An 18,213-nucleotide genomic window follows, 5' to 3' on the forward strand; every position below is an offset into this window, starting at 1 on the left:
CCAGTTTGCGTGAATTGCTCCAATGATCATGCTGCCTGGATGTGTGACTGCATGGTATTTCTCGAAGAAAAGAAGACGCAAGAGATCAAACTCGACAAGTGTGACTGAAAATGAGGCGAAATTAATTTATTTTCTTAATACTGCCGACTTTCACATCATTCGGATCCATAATAAAAAGTAACTGGAGACAGTAATTCTGTCTCCAGGACGTGGAAGTGGACGGCCAGCAACGGTGGTGTTATTAAAATCGGCACAGGCCACACACATCAGTATGTTCCAGTCCATTTTTGACCCAGACCCCCAATACCTCGACTACCACGGCCACGCTTCTCCCTCATCAGCAGCAGATGCTGTGGGAACCTAACATCCGCCAGGACTTCACAGGCACTATGGGCTGGTTGCCTGCACCCCCGCACAGCAGGCAGCAGCAGCCTCTGCTGAGGCCTCGGTTTCATACAGAGGTCCCTCCTTTCTTAGAGATGCCATCGCAGAGCTTGGATTCAGTTGCAGATCAGCTGTGTCCTGTTTCACTTTCAATGGATGTAGAGTTGAATCAATCTATGGAATCCAAGATAGCACCCCTTCGTCTAGTTCAAGTCCAGCATTAGTACTCTACCCATACTTACTGTGGCCATGGGGGAGGGAATCCGAGGTAGCAACCGTTTCTCCAGGATGTAATTGGCGTAAGCTGGACTAACGCCGTCACTACACTAAGGTGACAAGTCATGGGATAGTGATATGAACAAATACAGGTGAAGGTAGTAACGATTACACAATGTATAAAAAGGTGGTGCTTTGGTGAAGCTGTTATTTATGTTGAGGTTATTCTTGTGAAAAGGGTTACAACGTTATTATGAACATTTAGCGTCGGGTACATCACGAAAGGCCATTGCTCACAATGCGCTGATGGGTGCACGTCTTCTATGGGTAAACCAACACAGAAACTTAACAGTAGTTGACTGGAGGCGTGTAGTATTGTCTGAGGAATTGCGATTTTACCTCTTTTCAAATCATGCTAGACAGTGAGTGCACCTACAGCTCAATGAGGAGCTTAACCCGTTATGTTTAGAGGATGTAGTTTATGCTGGAGCTTGTTCTGTTTAGGTGGAGTTTTTATTACTGTGACTTTGGTCCTCGGGTTACCGTAACCTTGAATCAAGATGTTCATTTAAACACTCTCGACTATCAAGTGCAGTGTTCTACATCTCCGTGACTGCTATACAATGGACACTTCCATCTTCCAATGTGACAACATTCGCATTCACAGGGTTGCATGCATATGCTCCTGGTTTGATGAACACCTAGGCACCCTATCGATCCTCAACTGGCCTGCTTGATCATCCGATCTTAATCCCACAGAAAATTTCTGGGACTATTTGAGTGGGTGAAACGTAGCAATCAACATCCTCAAAATTTACGAGGGATTTCTGAAAGTAAATTGCACATTATTATAGCAGGCCAAGTAACTTTTATTGGATGTTGCACTACACTTACATACACAAGACAATGTTTTTCAACATAGTCACCAAGTATCTGTAAACAACGTTCTACCAGTTGTTCAATTTATCGACGGTAGAAACCCACTGCTTTGTTGCGGAGCCACTAGGAAATCACTGTGTAAACTTTCTCATTGTTGTTCTTTAAGCTTGCTGAAAAAATGGAAATCGCATGGAGCAAGGTCAACATTTCCCGGTCAACACAATCCACGTCTGTGCGACCTTGGTCAAATTGTTGACACCATTTCACTATGGGTGGACGAGACATTGCATGTGGTCCATATTCTTACAGAATTTCATGGTGAACTGGTGTGCAACTTAGTTTTGTCCTCAAGAATCCTACTGTTCCTCCTACTCCAACTTTGGAGTATGTTTCCAGTTGTCGCGCCATTTCCCTCTTGCACTCTAGCGAACCTCTTATCTGTACCACAGCAGAAATATCTGCAGGAGACCCGGAACATGAGTTCTTCTCTGACAATGGACCACTCTTCTTGTGCAATGGTCTTAGCGTATGACAACATGTTTAACTCACTTTTTGAAGTCCCTTCATAGCAGCTATATGGGATTAAATAAAAAAAATGGATCTGAGCGCTATGGGACTTAACATCTAAGGTCATCAGTCCCCTAAAACTTAGAACTACTTAAACCTAACTAACCTAGGGACATCACATACATCCATGCCCGAGGCAGGATTCGAACCTGTGACCGTAGCGGTCGCGCGGTTCCCGACTGAAGCGCCTAGAACCGCTCGGCCACAACGGCTGGCTTGGGATTAAATCATCAGTGGGTTACTTCAGATGGATACGCCATAGTTGAAGAAGTTTGTCGTTCCTCTTCCCCTTCAAACTCAGGCCACTGTAAGGGCCAGAGATAATACTATGATGTGTTCTTGACGTTACTAATTTTTTTATATGGCGCACTTACATTGCGCGTTTGTTTCATCAGGTCTGTCTTCCTCACACCCAGACAGAGGGGCCATGCCGCGTGGAAAACTTAGCATTGTTGTCTGTTCCACTTGATCTCGCACTCTTCTTCTGAAAATTTCTTTCACTTCCCTTATTGCTACTTCAACAAACAAAATGAACAGCGTTGATGGTAGGCTGCATCCCTACATTACTCCTTACTCGCTCCTTATTTGATTTTGCTAAATGGGGTCAAACTGCAGGAAAAGAGTCCCTAAAAGGATAAGGAGCAAACAAAAGTCATGTGGACATATTTCTGGAAATGCGTCCAAGGGAGGTACACCCACTTGAAGGTGGAGATGAAAGATCTTTGGCAGTGTACGCTTCGTTGACTGAATGCACTAGACAAGTGTAAATTTTCTGCCTGTACAAGTGTTTAAGCTCCACACTCAAGAGGGCAGTACCGCCACAGGCACATATTTCTGCAGGGGAGGCAGGGTCACCCACAGAAAGTGCAGATGTCCCTCGCCTGTGAGGCGTTGTGGAAGACTGTCTGGTCACGTGAGGCAGTCGTTATTACTTCCCATGAACACACTGAGGCTGAACCGGTGCTGATGGTTGACTGCCACCATAGGGATTCTAAGTAGCCCACAGGTCGGTGCTGTGAAGGTTATAGATATCACCCTTCTTAAAGGTATCCTCACCTGTGAATAGGATGGATGGCAGTAATCTTGGCACCATTGTGGCTCGTGTAACGAACTAACGACGAAACTGTTGCTACATAGGCAAGTCTGTAGGTAATAAGGACTGCACATGTTGTAAATAATACGGATGGATGGAAGTTGTGGAGGATGTTTCACATGGTCGTCTGGCTTATATCACACTGATGGGAAGTCTGACGGTGCTGATACCAGGGCACTGTCGAAGATCTTATATCTTCACCTTCAACTGGATGTACTTCCCTTGGAGCACGTTTCCAGTTATGTGTCCATAAGACCTCTATTTGCTCCTTATCCTGTAAGGGATGGTTTCCTGCATTTACCGTCACGCTGTATAGTTTTAACACTCTATAAAAAACGCACCTTAATACATGATATCTCGGATTGAGAGTTATCGTCAGATGTAGAAGTGACTTCAGGCTTGTCTCAGGGGAGTGTCTGTAACCTTGCTGTTCGTGTTGTATATTAATGATCTTCAGGACAATATTAATAGTAACCTCAGACTTTTTGCAGACTATAGAGTTACCCATAATAAAGTAGTCTGAAAGAAGCTACATAATGGGGTTGGTGATCTCGCCATTGAGCGCCCGTAAGCACCAATCAAACTGGTGCAAAGACTGGCAACTCGCTTTAAATGTTCGGAAATGTGAAATTTTGCACTTCACGAAACAAGAAAAAGTAGTATCCTATGACAATCACATTAGTGAGAAACAGCTGGAATCGGTCAACTCATACAAATATTTGGGGGTTACACTTCGTAGGGATATGAAATGGAATGATCACATAGGCTCAGTTGTGGGTGAAGGATATGGTAGACTTCAGTTTATTGGTAAAATATTGGGGAAGTGCAATCAATCTATAAAGGAGATTCCTACCAATCACTCACGTGATAGATTCTAGAATATTGCTCAAGTGCGTGGGTTGGTTGGTCGAAAGATTAAAGGGACCAAACTGCAAAGGTCATCGGTCCCAAGTGCGTGGGACCCATACCAAATAGAACTAATAGGGGACATTCAACACATACAGAGAAGGCCAGCATCAATGGTTGCAGGTTTGTTTGACCTGTGGGGAGAGCGTTACAGTGACGCTGAAGAAATTGATCTGTCAGACTCTTGAAGACAGACGTTAACTATTCCAAGAAACACCACTAGAAAAGTTTTAGAAAACGATTTTAAATGATGAATCTAGGAATATATTTAAAAACCCCTACATATTGTTCACACAGTGGTTGTGAAGACAATATTTGAATAATTACATCATGCACAAAGTTTTCAATCAATCACTCTTCCCGCGATCGGTACGTGAATGGAGTGGGAAGAAACTCTAATAGCTGGTACAATGAGACGTACCCTCTGATATGCACTTTGCAGTGGTTTGCAAAGTGTGGATGTAGATAACAAATATATTGTACATACCTTGCATGGGTCTTGAATGTGAAAAGTTTGCTGGTCTGTTCTCGTGTGTCGGCCTAGCCCTAGCGCTTTCTTGCAGCAAGAGGAGCAGGGAGAGCAACATAGCAGAAACCAGCAGCATGAAGGCGGGCGAAATGGTGGCCAGGTCGACGCTGGCGAAGTCCCGGTCGTCTATGCAGGACGGTTTCTTGGAATTCCAGCGCATGCGCAGGTGGCTCAAGTGTCCCTGCTCCCACATCGTGCGCATCCTACAACGTGACAACACCGAATCTCAGGTCGGCACACACAGGTACCATGATTCAAAGTAATAGTCAAAACTCTTAGATATGTCCGTTAAACACGAGAATTTAATATTTTCTGCCAAATTCTTGCACGTTCGCGGGTAGGCTTCGTCATTGGTTGTTAACATGCAGAGCTGTGCAACTGTAAGCTGTGTATCGTTGTACCCACTATCAATAGCTCGCCAGTAACGAGGCTCTTGTTCGACTGTGCACGCCTAGAGTCGAGTTGGAGCTGGCTTGTTCGTCGTAGCTTCGAACAGTGTATGGCGACAGAAATTCTGTTGCGGCAATTATAACTAATTAACGGGTGATAAGTGTACCAGTACACCGCGGAATCGGATAGGCGATGCAATTTCGAGTTTATATGAAAACAGTTTTTGTGGGAAATGATTTACATTGGTGAAACTGAAATGTAGTCGAATTAAATCTGGTGATGCTGAAGGAATTAGCTGACGAAATGACGCTAAAAATGGTGGATGAGGTTTGCTATTTGGGCAGCAAAACAACTGATGATAGCCGAAGTAGAGACTTATAAAATGTATGGTTAATATCTGCACCCATTTTCCTCAGTTCGTAACAATAACTTTAATTATGCTTTATCATAAAGGTAAGAAAAATTTAGTCTTTTGCAACTAAAATTTATTCTAAGTGCTAGACATGTTGCTCCTATTGATGTTACGCATCTTGAGTGGTATTTAGTTTTTTGTCCTGTTCATGCTGCATGGTACACGTTTACTGGGAGAAGTCTGTATTATGTGCATTTAGCACATATAGAACAACAAATGACTGCATGAACAGGAAACAAAGATGAATACCACTGAAGATGCCTAACATGAGTAGGTGACACTTGTATGATACTCCAGAATAAATTTCACTTGCAAAAGACGAAAGTTTCCCTATCTTTATGATAAAACATAATCGAAGTTCCTAAAATGCAGGCTGGCAATGGCAAGACAAGCATTTCTAAAGAAGAGAAATTTAAGACCTAACATAGATTTAAGTGTTGGAAAGTCTTTTCTGAAGGTATTTGTCTGGAGTGTAGCTACGTATGGAAGTGAAACATGGGCCATAAACAGTTTAGACCAGAATAGAGGCTTTTGAAATGTGGTAGTACAGAATAAACCTGAGGAGTAGGTGGTTAAATCTCATAACTAATGATAAGGTTCAAAAATGGTTCAAATGGCTCTGAGCACTATGGGACTTAACATCTGAGGTCATCAGTCTCCTAGAACTTAGAACTACTTATACCTAACTAACCTAAGGACATCACACACATCCATGCCCGAGGCAGGATTCGAACCTGCGACCATAGCGGTCGCGCGGTTCGAGACTGTAGCGCCTAGAGCCGCTCGGCCACTACGGCCGGCTAATGATAAGGTACTGAGTAGAATTGGGGAACATGAAATCTGTGCCATAGCTTGACTAAAATAAGCGGTCAGTTGACAGGACACATTCTGAGACATCAAGCGATCACTAATCAATGCTGGAGCGAAGCATAGGAGGGGAGAGAGCAAAATCATAGGGGGAGATTAAGACATGAGTACAAGAAGAGGATTCAGAAGGATTTAGGTTGCAGTAGTTATTCGGGGATGAAGACACTTGCACACGATAGAATGCCACGGAGAGCTGTACCAAAGCAGTCTTTGGACTGAAGGCCACACCAACAAAACACCTGCTGCACCGAGCCGAGTGCACCATGTGCGGCGAACTATGAATTACACAACAAGGATTAATCGCGAAAGTATTACACTGTGCAATGCATGCCAGTCGAGAACTTACTATTGTGATATCCAAAGTTGAATTGGGTGGTAACTGCGACGGGCAAAATGCCGCTTTGTACACGGAAAATGGGTCTCCAGACTTGTGATCTGCATCTGAGAGAGATTCTAATGTGTATATAATATTAGTACATCAGAAGTGTCATGTCTTGTAATATTTAAGAAAAGAAATAAAATTCTAGCTTAACTGCGTTATTTTCAATACCAGAGCACCATTCATTTCTTCAATGTCGAACTGTTGCCTTGTACTTAAATATTACTTCATTTCTAGGACTGGTAGTGTCACAGAGGAAGGAGCCTGTCACAGAAGTACAAGAGGTAACACAGGCCCCAATCGGTCGTCAAACATTCCCACTGCCTGCCTATCTGTGTAGTACAGAGCGAGAACATTATTATTTTTTGGATATAAAATGCCGTTTATATTGATGTAAACCGCTTGGACAACAATGTCTCTCTTTCTCAGTCCAATTCTTGACCAGCTATCAGCATTTTCGATCAGTCAGTAGTTTCGATGATGGACTTCCAATAACAAACTAAAAATACCTAAAGAATAACTTACTGCAGTGATCTTTGCCCATCGTAGATATGTTGTTGTAAATAATATACTAGCAATGGATAAACCTCGATTTCAAATAGCCGTTCCTCATGTTCTTACACAAACTTTTTAATTCCCATATAACCTGGATTTCTGGTAAAAAGTATCTAGTTGACCAGATCGAAGAGAGCATAAATGTGTTACGAAGTCTGACACACTTATGGTGGGACTGGAAGGTCACATCATTTTACTTAGCTGTAGAGTGCTGGTACTAGCAGCTGACCAAACGCACCAACTTCTTGAGAATGTCGAAAAACTAGGCAGATAATATATCCAAGACACAAACTTATTCTTCGCCAACAGATAGTTATACACACGTTATGTAGCACTGTTACACGTGATAACTGACTAGCAATGGATTGATTGCAGTACTATGTACAAGTATTTCTATAAAACATAAAACTTCAGGTTGACTGCATTTGCCTGCCACATAAGTAGGAGTGTAGCTCATATTGAACTATAAATGTAAAATGTCGTTCATAAAACGTGTCAGTAACACTACAAAATTTATACTGATCAATCAAAATACCAGGACAGATTCAATGTAGGATGTATTACACTGAAGAGCCAAAGAAACTGGTGCACCTGCCTAATATCGTGTAGGACTCGTGCGAGAACGCAGAAGTGGCATGGACTCGACTACTGTCTGAAATAGTGCTGAACTGAAACCATGAATCCTGCAGGGCTGTCCATAGATCCGTTAAGAGTTTTAGAGGATGGAGATCTCTTCTCAACAGCACGTTGCAAGCGATCCCAGATATGCTCGATAATGTCTGTGGAGTTTGGTGGCCAGCTGAAGTGTTTAAACTCAGAAGAATGTCACTGGAGCCATTCTTTAGTAATTCTGGGCATGTTGGGTGTCGTGTTGTCCTGCTGGAATTGCCCAAGTCCGTCGGAATACACAGTGGGCATGAATGGATGCAGGTGATCAGACAGGATGCTTACGTACATGCCACCTGTCGGAGTCGTATCAAACTGCACACACCCCACACCATTACAGAACCTTCACCCACTTGAACAGTCCCCTGCTGACATGCAGGGTCCATGGATTCATGACGTTGTCTCCATACCCATACACGTCCATCCACTCGATACAATTTGTAAGGAGACTCGTCCGATCTGGCAACATGTTTCCAGTCAGCAACAGTCCAATATCGGTGTTGACGGCCTCAGGCTATGTGTAAAGCTTTGTGTCGTGCAGTCATCAAGGGTACAGGAGTGTACCTTCGGCTCCGAAAGCCCATTTCGATGATGTTTCGTTGAACGGTTCGCACGTTGACACTTGTTAATGGCCCAGCATAGAAATCTGCAGCAATTTGCTGAAGGTTTGTGCTTCTGTCACGTTGAACTATTCTCTTCAGTTGTCGTTAGCCTCGTTCTCGCAGGATCTTTTTCCGGCCGCAGCGATGTCGGAGATTTTATGTTTTACCGGATTCCTGATATTCACTGTACATTCGTGAAATGGTCGTACGGGAAAATCCGCACCTCATCGCTGTCTCGGAGATAATGTGTCCCATCGCTCGTGCACCGACCGTAACACCACGTTCAGACTCACTCAAATCTTGATAACCGGCAATTGTAGCAGCGGTAACCGATATAACAACTGTGCCAGACACTTGTCTTATGTAGGAGTTGCCAACAGCAGCGCCGTATTCTGCCTGTTTACATATCTCTGTATTTGAATTTGCATGCCTACGCTAGCTTCTTTGCGCTTCACTGTATTTTAAGCTGAAACACTGGCTGCTACCAACAATTTTCCCTCCCCAGAGAAACGTCGTCCGTCTGCATGGAAGCCATTGAAGGACCGTGATTATCATATTACATAGAAAGTGTGTCCTTTCATCTCTGTAGTCGTGCAGTACAATGTCGAGACCCATAAACTTATTCTGTTTATCAGGTAAAAAATAGAGAAAGCAGCACAATTGGGTAAAACTTACAATTTATGTGGTTAAGGGACCACTCGGGGTAATATTCAACGATCGTATGGACAAACTAGTAAAAGATGAAACCAATATACCACAGACATATATACCACAAATATATGATTTCATACAGTTATGAATTGAAATTAAGAGTTAGTAAAAATGACCCTTTAAAGAGAAAGAAAACAGAATCAACCTAAAACTAAGAGGGCCAAAACTTAACAGAATACAGGCATATACTCCCTGAAAACTTGGGGCGAGGTTCAACCACATTCCATTTTCTAGACGTCTTCATCCCAAAGATGTAAGTGTGATGCAGTATTAATTGTTAGTCAGTTAGTTGGAGAAGTAAGTCATGAGCTTTTTTCCTTCAGGCAGGGTAGCAATCCAAAATGCGACCAACAGCTGCCAACTGTTGTGAACAACGATGTGAGAATTTGCAAAAATTACATTGTAGTGTGAATATGACATGTTTATTTAACCAAAGCTATAGTGAAAAGAAACTTCTGTAACGTATTTGTTTAAAGAAACTTTGTAATACAAAGATAGTTGTATGATCTGTATGATCAAATATGGAAATAAATAAGTAAAACTATTATTTGGTATTTAGAGTTCTTAGATTCCATTTTACAAGAAGGATTTTCTTATCCAAATTAACTAATTGTGGTAGATGTGCATCATGTGTGTGTGTCTATCAGCCACCAAGCACTTTACGAGTTGGTCAGTGGGGCAATGAGCAATAGGCTTTGCCAAATGAATTTTGTGTCTTCTTAGCTTTTATTTTATGGTTTGGTTTGTTTTCATGAGACACTGCAAAGGTTGCACGAGGACTTGATATCTTTCATCTAGAAGACAGACCAAAAATCTGAAAGCGAAAGGGTATTTGCATTTGATAATACTTTACAAAGGAAAAGCCAACACTTTGTACCAATAAGATAATTATTGGACTTTTAAGGTGATTTGATTTATTTTGATTTATTGATCCATTTCATCTACAGCTGCACAATGTGCAAGAGATATTTGGATTTTTTTGTTAATGAAATGAAATGATCGTATGGCATTGTTGGCCGGGAGGCCCCATGCGGGGAAGTTCGGCCGCCGTATTGCAAGTCCTTTTTAGTTGACGCCACTTCGGCGACTTGCAAGTCAATGATGATGAAATGATGATGAACACACAACACCCAGTCATCACGAGGCAGAGAAAATCCCTGACCCCGCCGGGAATCGAACCCGGGACCCCGTGCGCAGGAATATTAACAGTTTTTCATATAATATACAGTGCTAGTTGAACAGTGTATTATTTGTGAACATGCCAGGACGACATATGATATGTTAAATATGCCAACAAATGATGTATGACATTCTTAAATTCACCAACAAATGACATACTGCATGCGTAAATAAGCTGCCTGAAATGTGTAACCAGTGGCAGATATTCAAACATTTTCAACATGATAATGTGCATATCTGTATACTCCACAATGCTAGCGCCAACATGCAGTGATCACCAGTAGGCGTCTGACAGCCTTGACAAATGTATGATACCTGCTGCGTGACCGTCAGCAAGACGTGTGTGGCATGAGGCAGTGCACTGTATAGATAAGACCGCTGGCCCCACTGCACATCTCCTGGCTGTGGCCTTCGCATGCGCTTTGCAGCATCTCTGATATATCTGACGAGTGTTCTTCAACTGCAGTAAGAAGTAAAAATTATTCTACAGTTCTACATTAATAATAAAAAGGCAATGGAAACCATAATTTCGTGCACACCTTTTCCTTCTTTAAACGTTACTAAATATATATTAACAGCTATTGGTAAATTAGTCACCCAGTCTGTGGGAACTTTCAAAGGCTAAACATGTCAAGGTGTAATTAATGGCAAATAATGTTGTTTATGGTCAGTTACAGCTTAAACAAGGGCCTGTAAATGTATCAGCACGGCAGTGATGTTGGATTGTGAGTTTTATCCAAAGATGGTATCCGAAATTCTATGATATATTGACGTTGATGAAAGAGGGACACTTAGTGACTAATGCAACACATTTTTTCCTCGGCCAATTTTGGTTTAAAAAACATGGAATTTTTTGTGGGACATGATGTAATGTTCTTGCTTCAACCCCTATAGTTTTATGAAGTCCTGATTGGTGGCGCCACTATGTGTATCCTTCAAATGGCGACTGTAACAGAGGTGTGTTCCAAGCAGAGAGCTGTCATCAAGTTTCTTTTTCAGGAAACCCAGAGCATCACAGATATTCATAGGCTCTACAGAGACCTGGGAGTGAACAAAAGCATGGCGAGTCGTTGGATTAAGCGTCTGTCATCATCACAATAAGATTACACAAACCTGTCCAATCTCATACAGGGAGGCTGGTTGCACACAGCTGGCTCCTGCAATCTGGGGACATATGGACACTCTCATTCCTGGTGATCGACTGGTCACAATCAAAACTGCACTGCTGAACTGGACGTCTTTGTTAGTAGTGCTGACACACTGTCACCTTTTGAGGTACCCAAAGGTGTACGCCCAATGGGTTCCTCGCCTCTTAACAGAAGACCGTAAAGAGCAAAGGAGGACCATCTGTGCAGAATTGCTTGCGTGTTAAGAAGCTTGTCGTGACAATTTTTTCCCAACATCATCACAGGCAATGAAAAATGGGTTCATCACTTAGAAACGGAAACAAAATGGCAATCCATGAACTGGCACCACTCTCTCCACTGAAGAAAAAGTTCAAAGCTGCACCCTGTACCAGTGAAGTCATGGTGACGGTCTTCTGGGACTCTAAAGGGGTAATTTTATTTTATGTCCTTCCTCATGGTGCAACGATCAACTCGGAGGTATATTGTGCTACTCTCAGGAAACTGAAGGAACGACTACAGCATGTTCGTTGGCATAAAAATGCAAATGAACTTCTCATTCTCCTTAACAATGCAAGGCCTTATATAAGTCTGCTCACCCAACAGGACCCCCCAGGGGGCTCGCCACTCTTCGGTGGGTTCGTGCTTGGCTACCATGGGGCCCCAGTCTTTGCAGCACTTTTTCCCTTCTGTGCTGTATGTCTATCCTCCTGCTATTTTTTCCCCTCCCTTGGGGAACATGTCTGGGGTACTATTGGGAATGTTCTGCATTGTGTTGCTGACCTGCGAACAGTCTCAACTTTCTTTTTGGCTCCCTTTTCCTTTCTTTGTTTCCTTTCTCCTCTCGTTCCTCTGCTTCGGTGTTTAAGGACCCTTTGTTCTCTTCTTCCTCCTTGTGCACTCCTGAAGGCCGACCCACGTGTCTGACACATGAAAGGTGACTGGGTAACGCACAATTCCCAGCCCCAGGTCAAGAGGTAGAGTTCGCACATGCCCCCTGGTACAGGCCAGGCCCAGGGAGGGGTGACTGCCTGAGCTGTAACCTTCCCAAATTGCCCATTGGTCCCTCAGTCAGGTGTTTGGGAGGTGTGACCTGAAGTGTGAACAATCACCCAAGGTGAGTGTGCCCCCTTGTGAAGGGAGCCCCAGTTGGAAGGAGCACACCATCAGAGACGCTGGCAATCATGGGGGATTTCCTTGCGATGAGTCAGTCATCCTCTCCATCGACGTCGGCGAAACGTAAACGTAATGAGGCTACTGATTCGAAGACTCTTTCTGCTGCACGCCGTTCCTTGTGCTATTCTATACTGAAGATGGTCAGTCCTTCGCCACGGTAAATCCGTTTATTATTCAGAAAGGTATTGATGCCATTGCTCGCCCTGTGAAATCCTGTTCTCGTTTACGGAATGGCACTTTGCTTTTGGAGACGGCTTCTGATTCTCTAGCGCAACAACTACTTGCAGCCTTGCTTCTTCAAGGATACTCTGTTTGTGTCGAGGCACATAGAACTTTGAATTCTTCCCTTGGTGTAATTTACACCAGGCTGCTTGACGGTCTAACCGAGGCTGAAATACAATGTTACCTCTCCGATCAGGGAGTCATTGCTGTCCATCATGTAATGAAAAAGGTTGATTCCTCCTTGGTGCCCAACTCCACCTTTGATAGGGTGGTGCTGCAAGATTAAAGCACGCTATGAAATCATCACAGCATTGCTGTACATTCCAAATCCGATGCACTGCTACCAGTGCCATCAGTTCAATCACACTAGAACATCTTGTTGACACCCAGCCACATGCATAACCTGTGGCAGGGATGCACATGAGGGTGAATGTCCACCTCCTTCTCCCTGCAGTATCAGCTGCAATGGTGACCATGGCACCTCCTCCCAGGATTGTCCCATGTATCTAGATGAGTGGGCTGTTCAAGAGATTCGGGTAGAGGAAAAAGTGCCTTACCCAGTAGCTCGCAAGTTACTGGCTAGTCGCAAACCCTGTGTTCTCCCATCTGGCACCCATAGTTCAGTTCTTGTTACCCCCCACTCTATGAAGGTCATGGCCACACAGACATGCGACCCCAAATTTGGTTCTGAGGTTGTGAAGTCGTCCAGTGTCAAGGTAGCATCCCCTCGTCATGCTGTGCAACAAACTGTCAAACTCTCGCCTAAAGGGGCGAAGCTACCCACAACCGGCAGGTAGGAAAGGACAGAAGGAGTACTCACAAGAAGACTTCCTCCATCCCTACAGCCAAACAACACACAAGTCTTCCTCGAACCAGAAGGGCTCAAAGAAGTCTGCTAAGGACAAACTGGTGCAAACCACCAACCGTTTTTCAGCACTGGACTCCACAGTCTGACCACAAAAGCACGCCTATGCTTCTGTGGACCCCATGGAGCAGGATCCTCCTGTTGCCCTGTAGCAGCGACTCTTCCCCGGCTGTGACTCGGCAGTGGCCGAGGTGACACCTGTACATCTCTTCCTTCTGATGACTGTCCTCCAAAGGAACGTTCACAGCCTTCGGTCCCACAATGATGATTTATGGCTGCTTCTTGCATCACAGCATCCCATTGTACTCTGTCTTCAGGAAACGAAATTGCGCCCTCAAGACTGCTTTGAGCTTTCACATTACTTACTAATTCGTTTTGACCTTCCCCCTGAGGTCAGCATCCTATCTCATGGGGGCGTTATGCTGCTCATACGGGATGACCTTCATAGTCAACCCATCTCCCTGACTACCCACCTTCAAGCTGTTGCCATTCGCCTTTTCCTTCCCAACCTGACTCTCTCCCTCTATACCACTTATGTACCTTCGTCCTTCAATGTCACCAGGGCAGACTTCCTCCAGTTTATTGGGCAGCTACCTCCCCCATTTTTGTTACTTGGTGATTTTAATGTGCATCATCCCCTTTGGGGTTCTCCCAGGACCTGTCAGAGAGGTGCCCTCTTGGCTGACATTCTTAACCAACTCAACCTCTTCTGTCCAACTTTCCTTTCTGACTCCTTGCACACCTATTCCCATTTGGACTTATCGTTTTGCACTGCCCAGCTTGCTCGTCTTGACTGATCCATTCTTTCTGACGCCTACTCGAGCGACCATTGCCCATGTGCTCTCCATCTGCTGACACCTGCCCCATCCACATGCGTGCCCAAATGGCAGCTTACTAAGGCTGACTGCCTGCGACCTTCGTAGAACAAGATTTCCTCAGTTGTGATGACCAGGTGGACTATCTCACCAACGTTATCCTTACTGCTGCAGAACGTTCCATTCCTCGCACTTCCTCTTTACCACATCATATGCCAGTCCGTTAGTGGACTGAGGCATGCCGCGACGCAATTCGCTCACAGAGACGTGCTCTCCGCGTTTTTAACCGCCACCCTACATTGGAAAACTGCATTCTTTACAAACTGATGCTTACAAAGTGTCGTGGAGATCTTCGGGGCAGCACAAGAGCTAGCTGGATTTCATTCACTAGTTCTTTTAACAGTTCCATATCTTTCTATGGCTGTCTGGAACCGACATCCATTCCCCCATTTCCGGCCTGACAGTAGGTGCCGATGTCATCGTGGATCCTGTTGTTTTCTCTAACACCTTGAGCCGCCATTCTGCGGAAGTTTCGAACTCTTCCCACTATCACCCTGCCTTCATCCATCGGAAACGAGGGGAGGAGGCTTGAGCGATAATCTTCTCTTCTTCGAAACGTAAGTGCTACAATGCCGCCTTCACTATGAAGGAGCTATATCATGCTCTCAGTTCATCCCAGTACTCCACCGCAGGGCCAGATGCTATCCACATTCAGATGTTACAGCACCTCTCTCTTGCGGGCAAGCACTTTCTGCTTAAAACATACAACTGCATCTGGGTTGAGGGCTCATTTCCTGGACGCTGGTGTGAAGCCACCATTATGGAACATATGATTCATGCCCAGTTGGTGTGGTGGCTCGAGTCTTTCCGTTTACTCACGAATACACAATGTGGATATCGAGCGCGGCGTTCTGCAGTTGACCATCTCGTTACTTTGCCCACCCACGTCATGAATGGCTTTCTGTGGAAATCTCAGACTGTGGCTGTGCTATTTGATTTGGAGAAGGCCTACGACACCTGCTGGAGAACTGATATCCTCCATACTCTTTACACATGGGGCTGCTGTGGGCACCTGCCCTGTTTTCTTCAGGCATTTTTACAAGACCGAGTTTTCAAGGTGCGTGTGGGTTCTGCCTTGCTGGACAGCTTTATTCAGGAAAATGGTGTGCCTCAGGGTTCCGTCCTGAGCGTCATCTTCTTTGCCATCGCCATTAACCCTATAATGGCTTGTCTCCCGCCGGGCGTCTCTGGCTCCCTTTTTGTCGATGATTTTGCCATCTACTACTGTCTGCGACATGGAAGCCGCCCCTCCAATGCTTTGTTGCACCAGCGATACTGCAAGTCGATAGCACACCGGCATTCTACTGCTGACTAGGCGCTGCTCCGATGGCCCAGCTGAGGCTTCATGGTTTGGAAGGCAATTCTGTGTTGCTCCCCAGTAAATATGTTATTGCCAATGACATTTTCCCGGGGCTCTTGAGCGTAACTAGGACCTCCCAGTTGCATTCCATCTGACTGTGTTCTGACGACTGTAGGAGTCTGAGAGTGGACCCCTATAATATACAGGGTGTTACAAAAAGGTAAGGCCAAACTTTCAGGAAACATTCCTCACACACAAAGAAAGGAAATATGTTATGTGGACATGTGTCTGGAAACGCTTACTTTCCATGTTAGAGCTCATTTTATTACATCTCTTCAAATCACATTAATCATGGAATGGAAACACACAGCAACAGAACATACCAGCGTGACTTCAAACACTTTGTTACAGGAAATGTTCCAAATGTCCTTCGTTAGCGAGGATACATGCATCCACCCTCCGTCGCATGGAATCCCTGATGCGCTGATGCAGCCCTGGAGAATGGCGTATTGTATCACAGCTGTCCACAATACGAGCACGAAGAGTCTCTACATTTGGTACCAGGGTTGCGTAGACAAGAGCTTTCAAATGCCCCCATAAATGAAAGTCAAGAGGGTTGAGGTCAGGAGAGCGTGGAGGCCATGGAATTGGTCCGCCTCTACCAATCCATCGGTCACCGAATCTGTTGTTGAGACCCATACGAACACTTGGACTGAAATGTGCAGGAGCTCCATCGAGTATGAACCACATCTTGTGTAGTACTTGTAAAGGCACATGTTCTAGCAGCACAGGTAGAGTATCCCGTATGAAATCATGATAACGTGCTCCACTGAGCGTAGGTGGAAGAACATGGGGCCCAATCAAGACATCACCAACAATGCCTGCCCAAACGTTCACAGAAAATCTGTGTTGATGACGTGATTGCACAACTGCGTGCGGATTCTCGTCAGCTCACACATGTTGATTGTGAAAATTTACAATCTGATCACGTTGGAATGAAGCCTCATCCGTAAAGAGAACATTTGCACTGAAATGAGGATTGACACGTTGTTGGATGAACCATTCACAGAAATGTACCCGTGGAGGCCAATCAGCTGCTGATAGTGCCTGCACACGCTGTACATGGTACGGAAAGAACTGGTTCTCCCGTAGCACTCTCCATACAGTGACGTGGTCAACGTTACCTTGTGCAGCAGCAACTTCTCTGACGCTGACATTAGGGTTATCGTCAACTGCACGAAGAATTGCCTCGTCCACTGCAGGTGGCCTCGTCGTTCTAGGTCTTCCCTAGTCGCGAGTCATAGGCTGGAATGTTCCGTGCCTCCCTAAGACGCCGATCAATTATCAATTGCTTCGAACGTCTTCCTGTCGGGACACCTTCGTTCTGGAAATCTGTCTCGATACAAACATACCGCGCCACGGCTATTGCCCTGTGCTAATCCATACATCAAATGGGCATCTGCCAACTCCGCATTTGTAAACATTGCACTGACTGCAAAACCACGTTCGTGATGAACACTGACCTGTTGATGCTACGTACTGATGTGCTTGATGCTAGTACTGTAGAGCAATGAGTCGCATGTCAACACAAGCACCGAAGTCAACATTACCTTCCTTCAATTGGGCCAACTGGCGGTGAATCGAGGAAGTACAGTACATACTGACGAAACTAAAATGAGCTCTAACATGGAAATTAAGCGTTTCCAAATGTCGAAATGTCCAAATGTCCAAATAAAATATTATCTTTCTTTGTGTTTGATGAATGTTTCCTGAAAGTTTGGCCGTACCTTTTTGTAACACCCTGTATAAGCTGTATGCCATCGCAAAATAGTTTAATATATGATGGCATGTTGATGACAAAGTATAAAGTTATCAAAGTGTGATGGGCTATTTGACAGAAATTTCGATTGCAGTGAGAACAATGTCTCTCAGAAACATTTAAACCAATAACTGAAAGTCTGAAAAGGCCCCCTCCCTATATATTAACCAAGGATGCAATACAGTTTGGGAATGCGAATTTTAAGGAGAAACTGTGTTTACCAGAGAAAATATTCTTAAAAACTGAAAGTCCTGAAAAGTATCTACCGAAAGAGAATCGAACCTTTGCTTAAGTATCACAATGCCTAATGCACATAGGAAAGGTAATGACACAAAATAACAAATAAGACTGTAGAAGAAAGAAATGCAATAACATTATTAAAGCTGCTTTAAATATTATATATAGCATGAGTGAAGACATTGACGCTCAACATGTAGAACTGAACACAACACCTCTGGAGTATATATACTACGATAACCCAAATGAAATCATGCAGT

General features: G+C 44.3%; 1 protein-coding gene across 1 annotated transcript in view; it reads right to left on the reverse strand.

Annotated features, from left to right (window-relative positions):
- Positions 1-387: 387 nt before the first annotated feature.
- The window catches only part of LOC124606202 (glutamate receptor ionotropic, delta-2-like), a 117,387-nt gene continuing 99,561 nt past the window's right edge, over positions 388-18,213 (reverse strand). The window contains exons 10-11 of the mRNA XM_047138171.1: positions 4,533-4,777; positions 388-530 (exon numbers count right to left, since the gene is read on the reverse strand). Of these exons, the coding sequence (XP_046994127.1) occupies positions 388-530; positions 4,533-4,777 (388 nt within the window). The remainder of the gene's footprint in view (positions 531-4,532; positions 4,778-18,213) is intronic.

This window comes from Schistocerca americana, chromosome 3 (genome assembly GCF_021461395.2).
Source record: "Schistocerca americana isolate TAMUIC-IGC-003095 chromosome 3, iqSchAmer2.1, whole genome shotgun sequence".
Classification (NCBI taxonomy): domain Eukaryota; kingdom Metazoa; phylum Arthropoda; class Insecta; order Orthoptera; family Acrididae; genus Schistocerca; species Schistocerca americana.